This window comes from Clarias gariepinus, chromosome 11, assembly GCF_024256425.1.
Source record: "Clarias gariepinus isolate MV-2021 ecotype Netherlands chromosome 11, CGAR_prim_01v2, whole genome shotgun sequence".
Classification (NCBI taxonomy): domain Eukaryota; kingdom Metazoa; phylum Chordata; class Actinopteri; order Siluriformes; family Clariidae; genus Clarias; species Clarias gariepinus.
The window spans coordinates 33,505,001-33,515,000 of NC_071110.1; the positions used below are offsets into that span (position 1 = coordinate 33,505,001).

General features: G+C 42.9%; 1 protein-coding gene across 12 annotated transcripts in view; it reads right to left on the minus strand.

Moving 5' to 3' along the window:
• Nucleotides 1-10,000, minus strand: part of LOC128532862 (cGMP-dependent 3',5'-cyclic phosphodiesterase) — a 168,863-nt gene that overhangs the window by 25,041 nt on the left and 133,822 nt on the right. For all 12 annotated transcript variants that reach the window (XM_053506973.1, XM_053506969.1, XM_053506979.1 and 9 more), the window contains 3 exons: nucleotides 5,431-5,483; nucleotides 397-471; nucleotides 196-237 (listed from right to left, as the gene is read on the minus strand). In XM_053506973.1, coding sequence (XP_053362948.1) covers nucleotides 196-237; nucleotides 397-471; nucleotides 5,431-5,483 — 170 coding nt within the window. The remainder of the gene's footprint in view (nucleotides 1-195; nucleotides 238-396; nucleotides 472-5,430; nucleotides 5,484-10,000) is intronic.

Genomic DNA, 10,000 nt, shown 5'->3' on the forward strand with positions numbered 1-10,000 from the left:
AACAACAACAACAACAGTAATAAATCCAGCCTGAGGGACACATGGGGACAAACACTCTCTCTCTCTCTCTCTCTCTCTCTCTCACACACACACACACTTACACACGCACATACACACATACATACAGAAAACCAGAAGCGCACAAACCCACACACTCATCACCAATCATGTATTTTTAACAAATAATAAACTTACAGGAAAGCTGATCTCTTCTTCCAGAACTTTGTCTCCAACCACCTGTTTAACACACACACACACACACACACACACACACACACACACACACACACACACACACACACACACACACACACAGGTGAGGCACAACTGAGGTGTGTGTGCATGTTTACGCTTGTGTGTGTGTGTGTGTGTGTGTTTATTATACTGTACACACACCTGACAGAATAGTTGATGGTTGTCCTCAGACACCAGCAGGAGACAGCAACACTGAGACTGAGTCTCTTTCTGCAGCTATAAAACAGAGACAGAGAGACAGAGGGTCAACCACTCCATCCATCCATCCATCCATCCATCTCTCCGTGTGATAACACTCCAGTGCTCTGTTCTTCTCCAAACTCGTCAGGTCATCTACGTATCTGTTCTCTCTGTCTATTACAACGACCGCAGCCCGCCGTCCTACAGGAACAACCGGGTACCATGGTAACCCATCCATCCATCAACTCCTGCCACCCATTCTAGTATATCTGTTGTTTCCTTCAGCGTTTGTTACAAATTTATTCATCCGTCCACTTTCACGTTCTCGTCCATCCATCATCTTTTAAAATGAGTCTTCCGTCCCGCCCACCCACTCGTCCCTTATCCGTTAGAATAAGTCATTAGCTGTTCTCCTCATTCACTCTAATATCTGTGCCGTAGCGCATCCATCACCGCCTTCATCTGTCCATCCGCCGTCTCTGTACACATGTTTGTAGACGACGCACACGCCGAGAGTGAACGCTTAAATAAAACCATCAAAACCTGGACTCGTGTAAACACCTTAAACACTACAAACATTTAAAAAGTAACACTAAATGTCACTGAAGTTAATTACAGTTCTCAACTGTTTAGACCTTTTAAAATTTTTGTTTAATATAAATAAAAAAAAAAGTTTTTAAAAACTTCCACCTTGTGGGGAAAAACAAACTTCAACGGCTTAAAGTAGCTTTTTTTCTGAACCCTTTCAGGATTCAAGGTTTTTATTTGTCAACGTCGCCATACGTGCAGACATACAGTACATCGTGTGTTTACATTGTCAATGATATATGCAAAGTTTGTGTAAAAAACAACAACAAATTAATAAAAATATATTTATATCAACAGTCTGTGCAATACAAAACAGTACTTACTGTATATGAAGGTAACAGCAGTAATATTTTGTATGAATGTAATAGATATAAATAATCCATGTAAATATATCTCATAAACACCTGAGTGGATGTAAACATGTAATTAACAGATGCAAATTTTGTTAATATGCAAATATACATCCAAAGTTCCACTATACTCTACTAAAGTGTAGTGAAGTATAACATAGTGAAGTGTAGTATGGTGTAGTATACTGCAATGTACTCTAGTGCACTATAGCTGCAGTATAGTGTAGTGCAGTGTACAGTCGGGGCCAGAAGTCTTGAGAATGACACAAATATTAGTTTTGACAAAGTTTACTGCTAAACTGCTTTTAGATCTTTGTTTCAGTTGTTTCTGTGATGAACTGAAATATAATTACAAGCACTTCATACGTTTCAAAGGCTTTTATCGACAATTACAGGACATTTATGTAAAGAGTCAGTATTTGCAGTGTTGGCCCTTCTTCTTCAGGTCTACAGTGTAGTGGTGTAGTGTAGTGTGGTGTAGTGTAGTGTGGTGGTGTAGTGTAGTGTGGTGTAGTGTAGTGTGGTGTAGTGTGGTGTAGTGTAGTGTGGTGTAGTGTAGTGTGGTGTAGTGTAGTGTGGTGTAGTGTAGTGGTGTAGTGTAGTGGTGTAGTGTAGTGTGGTGGTGTAGTGTAGTGTGGTGTAGTGTAGTGTGGTGGTGTAGTGTAGTGGTGTAGTGTAGTGGTCTAGTGTAGTGGTGTAGTGGTGTAATGTAGTGAGTTGTAGTGTAGTGGGGTAGTGTAGTGGTGTAGTGTAGTGTGGTGCTGTAGTGTAGTGTGGTGTAGTGTAGTGAAGTGGTGTAGTGGTGTAGTGTAGTGTGGTGTAGTGTGGTGTAGTGTAGTGTGGTGTAGTGTAGTGTGGTGTAGTGTGGTGTAGTGTAGTGGTGTAGTGTAGTGTGGTGGTGTAGTGTAGTGTGGTGGTGTAGTGTAGTGTGGTGTGGTGTAGTGTGGTGGTGTAGTGTAGTGGTGTAGTGTAGTGGTCTAGTGTAGTGGTGTAGTGGTGTAATGTAGTGAGTTGTAGTGTAGTGGGGTAGTGTAGTGGTGTAGTGTAGTGTGGTGCTGTAGTGTAGTGTGGTGTAGTGTAGTGAAGTGGTGTAGTGGTGTAGTGTAGTGTGGTGTAGTGTAGTGGTGTAGTGCAGTGTGGTGTAGTGTAGTGGTGTAGTGTAGTGTGGTGTAGTGTAGTGTAGTGGTGTAATGTAGTGGTGTGGTGTAGTGTGGTATAGTGTAGTGGTGTAGTGTAGTGGTGTAGTGCAGTGCGGTTTAGTGTATTGGTTTAGTGTAGTGGTTTAGTGTAGTGGTGTAGTGCAGTGTGGTGTAGTGTAGTGGTGTAGTGTAGTGGTTTAGTGTAGTGTGGTGGTGTAGTGTAGTGTGGTGTAGTGTAGTGGTGTAGTGGTGTAGTGTAGTGTAGTGTAGTGTAGTGTAGTGTAGTGTGGTGTAGTGTAGTGGTGTAGTGTAGTGTGGTGTAGTGTAGTGGTGTAGTGTAGTGTAGTGTGGTGTAGTGTAGTGTAGTGTAGTGTGGTGTGGTGTAGTGCAGTAGTGTAGTGTAGTGTAGTGTAGTGTAGTGTGGTGGTGTAGTGTGGTGTAGTGTAGTGGTGTAGTGGTGTAGTGTAGTGTGGTGTGGTGTAGTGTAGTGTAGTGTAGTGTGGTGTAGTGTAGTGGTGTAGTGTAGTGTGGTGTAGTGTAGTGGTGTAGTGTAGTGTAGTGTAGTGTAGTGTGGTGTAGTGTAGTGCAGTAGTGTAGTGTGGTGTGGTGTAGTGCAGTAGTGTAGTGTAGTGTAGTGTAGTGTAGTGTAGTGTAGTGGTGTAGTGTAGTGGTGTAGTGCAGTGTGGTGTAGTGTAGTGGTGTAGTGCAGTGTAGTGGTTTAGTGTAGTGGTTTAGTGTAGTGGTGTAGTGTAGTGGTGTTATGTGGTGTAGTGTAGTGTAGTGTAGTGTGGTGTAGTGTAGTGTGGTGTAGTGTAGTGTAGTGTAGTGTGGTGTAGTGTAGTGGTGTAGTGTAGTGTGGTGTAGTGTAGTGGTGTAGTAGTGTAGTGTGGTGTGGTGTAGTGCAGTAGTGTAGTGTAGTGTAGTGCAGTAGTGTAGTGTGGTGGTGTAGTGTAGTGTGGTGTAGTGTAGTGGTGTAGTGGTGTAGTGTAGTGTGGTGTGGTGTAGTGTAGTGTAGTGTAGTGTGGTGTAGTGGTGTAGTGTAGTGTGGTGTAGTGTAGTGTAGTGTAGTGTGGTGTAGTGTAGTGCAGTAGTGTAGTGTGGTGTGGTGTAGTGCAGTAGTGTAGTGTAGTGTAGTGTAGTGTAGTGTAGTGTAGTGTAGTGGTGTAGTGTAGTGGTGTAGTGCAGTGTGGTGTAGTGTAGTGGTGTAGTGCAGTGTAGTGGTTTAGTGTAGTGGTTTAGTGTAGTGGTGTAGTGTAGTGGTGTTATGTGGTGTAGTGTAGTGTAGTGTAGTGTGGTGTAGTGTAGTGGTGTAGTGTAGTGTGGTGTAGTGTAGTGGTGTGGTGTAGTGTAGTGTGGTGTAGTGTAGTGTGGTGTGGTGTAGTGTGGTGTGGTGTAGTGCAGTAGTGTAGTGTAGTGTGGTGTGGTGTAGTGGTGTAGTGTAGTGTGGTGTGGTGTAGTGCAGTAGTGTAGTGTAGTGGAGTGTGGTGTGGTGTAGTGGTGTAGTGTAGTGTAGTGTGGTGTGGTGTAGTGTAGTGTAGTAGTGTAGTGCAGTAGTGTAGTGTAGTGTAGTGTAGTGTGGTGTGGTGTGGTGTAGTGTAGTGCAGTAGTGTAGTGTAGTGGAGTGGAGTGTGGTGTGGTGTAGTGGTGTAGTGTAGTGCAGTAGTGTGGTGTGGTGTAGTGTAGTGTAGTGCAGTAGTGTAGTGTAGTGTAGTGTAGTGTGGTGTGGTGTGGTGTAGTGTAGTGCAGTAGTGTAGTGTAGTGGAGTGGAGTGTGGTGTGGTGTAGTGGTGTAGTGTAGTGCAGTAGTGTAGTGTAGTGTAGTGTAGTGTGGTGTGGTGTAGTGTAGTGCAGTAGTGTAGTGTAGTGTAGTGGAGTGTGGTGTGGTGTAGTGGTGTAGTGTAGTGCAGTAGTGTAGTGTAGTGTAGTGTACTGTAGTGTAGTGTGGTGTGGTGTAGTGTAGTGCAGTAGTGTGGTGTGGTGTAGTGTAGTGTAGTGCAGTAGTGTAGTGTAGTGTAGTGTAGTGTGGTGTGGTGTAGTGTAGTGCAGTAGTGTAGTGTGGTGTAGTGTAGTGTAGTGTAGTGTAGTGTAGTGTGGTGTGGTGTAGTGTAGTGCAGTAGTGTGGTGTGGTGTAGTGTAGTGTAGTGTAGTGTAGTGTAGTGTGGTGTGGTGTAGTGTAGTGCAGTAGTGTGGTGTGGTGTAGTGTAGTGTAGTGCAGTAGTGTAGTGTGGTGTAGTGTAGTGTAGTGTAGTGTAGTGTAGTGTGGTGTGGTGTAGTGTAGTGCAGTAGTGTAGTGTGGTGTAGTGTAGTGTAGTGTAGTGTAGTGTAGTGTGGTGTGGTGTAGTGTAGTGCAGTAGTGTAGTGTGGTGTAGTGTAGTGTAGTGTAGTGTAGTGTAGTGTGGTGTAGTGTAGTGTAGTGTAGTGTAGTGTAGTGTGGTGTGGTGTAGTGTAGTGCAGTAGTGTGGTGTGGTGTAGTGTAGTGTAGTGCAGTAGTGTAGTGTAGTGTAGTGTAGTGCAGTAGTGTAGTGTAGTGTAGTGTAGTGCAGTAGTGTGGTGTAGTGTAGTGTAGTGTGGTGTGGTGTAGTGTAGTGCAGTAGTGTAGTGTAGTGTGGTGTGGTGTAGTGTTAATTGCTTCATCTGTTCATCTCGCTTTGCTCGCCCGAGTGTGTGTGTTTGTGTGTGTGTACAGAGTTGTCCTCACTGCACCACTGACTTTACGAACACTCTTATCTATAATGAACTCGTAAATTAAACATCTAGCTCACCACACACACACTTACACACACTTACACACACACAGGGTGGACAGGTGTGACCTTATTAATAGAAAGGATAAAAGACAGAACAGAAAAGCTTTTCAGTGATGTGCTCAAGGGTATCTGTGTGTGTGTGCGCGCGCGCGCAGGTGAGTGTGTAACTTACATAGTTGATGACTTTGAGCTGAAGTGATGCGGCGTCCAGATCATAGAGCTCACCTGCCAATCAGAACACACACACACACAGACACACACACACAGATTAATTAGACAGATCATCAGAGATTAGACCAGAAGAAGCGCTCCTTCCTCACGTCACTATAATGTGCAGTGTGACCCTGACGTGAGAACGCACACACACACACACACACACACACACACACATTTTCTCTCTGCTCTACACAGAAACACTGCTCTGTCCTGATTCCTACTTTACAGCAGTGATTCCATTAGTGTGTCGCTCAATCGAGTGTCATTAGAGAGATTTCTTGTTTATTTTCCCAATAGAACAGTGTTTCCATTAGTGTGTGTGTGTAAGAAACACTTATATAGAATATTTTGAGATTCCATTGCTTCTTATGGGAAATGTTGATTTGATTTATGAGCGTTTTAAAATACGAGCCAGCTTCTGGAACGAATTACGCTTGTAATCCAAGGTTCCACTACATATGAAACTTATAATTGTGCAGTATGTAAACATGTGGTATGTAGCATCGGAGTTACTGTAGTTTCTCTATACAAACATGACTGAGCAAAAAATTTTTAAATCGGTCACAAAGGCAAAGAAGCAGCATAGATACACACGATGTTGTGTTTTTTTTTTTGGTTACTTTTAGTTGTTTCTATGACAAAAAAAATTCATTTATAATAATCATTTTGAGAGTTTTACATTTTGGTGACATCATTTCCATATTGTGATGGTAAAATCTGACCCTTAATGAAAGTGATGTTTTCTAACTGGCATCCGAAAACCCAAACAGACAGAGTGAAGTCTGAGGTCTCCCTGTTAACACACACTGGCAGGGCTCCTGTACTGTATATATATATATTATTGTTTTTAATCCCATGCTGTGTTGTCCAGACGAATCTGTGCTGTTCGGGTGTTAAGGTTAATGTTGTCACTGGTGTTACAGCAGCTATAAACACTCGCTCTCTCAGCCGTTTCTCTTTATTCTCTCTCTTCATGTTAATTAGATCAATAATAATCACAACGTGTCATGTGACCGAGGGACCACAAATAAGTGTGACCTCCTCTCTCCTCCCGTTCTAACCCCCGACTGTTACTCAGCGCTTGCACTAGAGACTCCTTACACTGTATCAGTCGTGCAACTCAGATTTAAAAAATCTGTGATTATCAGCTCTATACCCACTGCACACGCCACTGTTCCATCTGTTACTATGGAAACGGTAAGGTATTAGATCCAACCCTGCAGCGTCACCACACTGTATCAGGGCAGGTCGATCAGCCTGCGGGATCACAATCATCTAGTATTCTGATAAAGAAACACATCATGAAGACTCATTTCCTCCGAGTGTTGATGATCCTGGATGATGAACCTCTAAAAACTGCCTTCAGTTGAATGGATTTAAAATCCAGCGTTAAAAAACAACAACAACAACAACAACAAGGATTTGTGTCTTTTGAGTCTCGAGAGCTCTTTGCTGTTACTCTGCTCTTCTTTAATTACTGCTCTCAGTTCAGCGGTGTACAGGTTCAGCGCTTAATTCAGACGGTTCAGAAGATTTCACTTTATGTTTGTGTTAATTTCATGTTGCGAGTCTCCTGCTGCGAGGTCGCGCGGCGTCAGCTGAGCGCAAACCGTCTTCACTGCACTTCAGAAGTCATTCATCAGTGTGTGTGTGTGTGTGTGTGTGTGTGCGCGCGCAATCACATCATCAACGAAGACGCTGATGTCTCCAAGGTGTGCTGGTGTCGGGGTGTCAATCATGGGTTCAACAGGACCTTTTTAAACCTTCTGTTCCTTTAATTAGTAAAATTATTTATTCAGTTTCCCAGGAAATCCTTTGCACTTTATCGATCTTTACAAAAACTGCCAGAAGCAAACGCGACATTTAATATTAAACTGTGAAGCTAATCAAGAGCGCGCGCTCGCCAGGACACAGAGTGACCATCAGGAACCCAGTCGGAGTGAAGAGTGAAATCAGAGGAACGTTTAATCACACACTTATTATCTGACCTCGGAAATTATACACGTGAGCTAGACCTGCTCAGCCCCGCCTCTCTCTCTCTCTCTCTATCCTTTAACGTGACACACTAACATCCTGACACACGTGTGATCACACGTCCTGGCTGTTGTCATGGTTTCTCTTTACACATCAACACATTCTGTTTCCTTTAGAACTATTCTTTAATTAAAAGAATTTCTTTCTGCCGCTGTAACAACATGACCTCCATTATAACCACACACACACACACACACACACACACACACACACACACACACACACACACTCTGGATTAGAAGACTTCATTATCTGTACATTAGTGTTGTGTGTGAATAAGAAATTTACATCAGTTTCTAATTTTCTTCACTCGCTTATCACTGGGAGGAAAATCAGTTGTTTTAGCCTCACGCAACTCGACAACTCGACAACTCTAAAAAAAAAAAAGCCAATAACCTGGATGTGAAAAAAGATGATTAAACAGTAAAGAAGAAAAAAAATCCGTTCTTCAGTGCAGTGTGTTATAAACCGCCAAAACGCACAACTGTTCCTCCCCTAGGGCGCCATTACTTTTGTGTGAAATTGGAATTACTTTCCTTCAAGTGACGGTGTTTCTTAATTTGTTCATTAGGTTGTTGTGTAACTGAAATAAACACATGATTCACATCAGATCTCACTGGATCTTCAGGAGCGCCGGGTTTCACCTGTAAACGCTCGTGTGAACGCTCGCGTGAACGCTCTGTGTATGCTCGTGTGAACGCTCGCGTGAACGCTTGCGTGAACAGTGCGATGGCGGAATGAACGAGCGGGCTGATGAGTGGAGCTCGCGGCTGTTCGTCCTCCTGTAATCTGTCTCTAAAGCGTCTACTCCAGCGTACAGGTGCTACTGAGCACAGGAGATCATCCATCCATCAGTCAGCAGTAATTACACACACACACACACACACACACACACACACACACACACACACCAGGAGTGTGTTTAAAAAGCCACCCTCTGGCAATGACAAAACGAATGGATGCTTTTAAACACTTTAGAAGTCTGGTTGCAGTGGGTCATGGCCACTTCATCTCCACCCCGCCTGCACAGGGAGGCCTTCAGAGATAAAATAATAGACTCAATCAGAAGGAGAGTGAGATCCCACGGGCCCGGCGGCAGACGAGGTGTACACTCCCACCTAAACGACTCAGCCTTTAACCCGCGCCTGCTCTCGCTGCTCTTTCACAAGCTTTGATTTTTATTTTCTTTTTTTTCTCCTTAACACAATTTAACACACAAAACAGATTTTAATGCATCATCACTTTGCTCATTATTACTGCAGGGCCGAGTATATCGACGGCTGCACTCTTTTAAAAGTCTGTGCGGAAAATGACGCTAATCCGCGATGGATTAACTAGCAGCGGTTAGTTTCCTGTCTCGCTAACGAAGCTGTTTATTTTGGTCCCGCGAGAGCGGTGTACTGAGAGGCGGGACGTGCAGTGTGCAGCCGTGAGACACACACACTCACACAGTGAACGAGATCATCTTTAAATAACCCAGGAGGATTAAACCCCCTAAAACTCAAGTGACGGCACTGGGCAGTACACACACACACAAAAGTCGTGCAGGTGTGTGTAGATGCAGGACGTCGCAAAAACAACTATTATTATTACTATTACAGCGGTCATGATTGGCCTCCACGGTGCTGATGGGACTTCAGACCTTTCTAGATGGATGGATAAGTAATAATAATAATAATAATAATAATAATAATAATAATCTCATAAATAATGGAAAACAACCAAAAAACACACAATCTTATGAATGTTATTGTTTTGGCTAGGTGAACTATTTCGTTAACTTATTTCTTGCTCAGTTATGTTTGTATAGTTGTTTAAAATGAAATAATATTCCCTAGTCTGTGCTCCTTTTTGTCATGTTTACTGAGAGACAGAATATCTCTCTACACTGCACAATCCTGACCTCTCCATATATTTATACGCGCCTGTGTGTGTTCAGTTCTTAATGTTATAACTTTATTCTTCACACACGCGTGTAGATGGAGGGAGGGTTAGAACTCTGGATCTCCAAAACGTGACATTAACAGAAATATCAAATAAAATTAAATCTAAAGTGATAAAGCTCATATGTATGAGGCTCCGCTCTATCCCACCGCAGGTACTGTTCACGTCACACTGCCCCAGTCTGACCAGTCTGACCAGTCATGAACTAAAAGTGTTTAGTCCGTCTGTGGACAAAATGAACCTGGAAAAGTAACTGAGTAACTGAAAAAAATCACTAATAAACATACGATCCATTACATGTGATGATCTTCAGCTCAAGAAAACACATCATTTGTACAAGATAAAATAAATAAATATATACTGTATGTTTGTTAGATTTGAACATCTGTGGACAATTTAACTGAACTTTCAGGTCAATTCCTGGGTTTTAATAAATCCAGCAAACATTTTTAAACCCTTTTTCAGAGACTGTGTTGGCAATTCAAAAAGATTTACAGAAATAATTAACACACACACACACACACACACACACACACAACGAGAAGAAG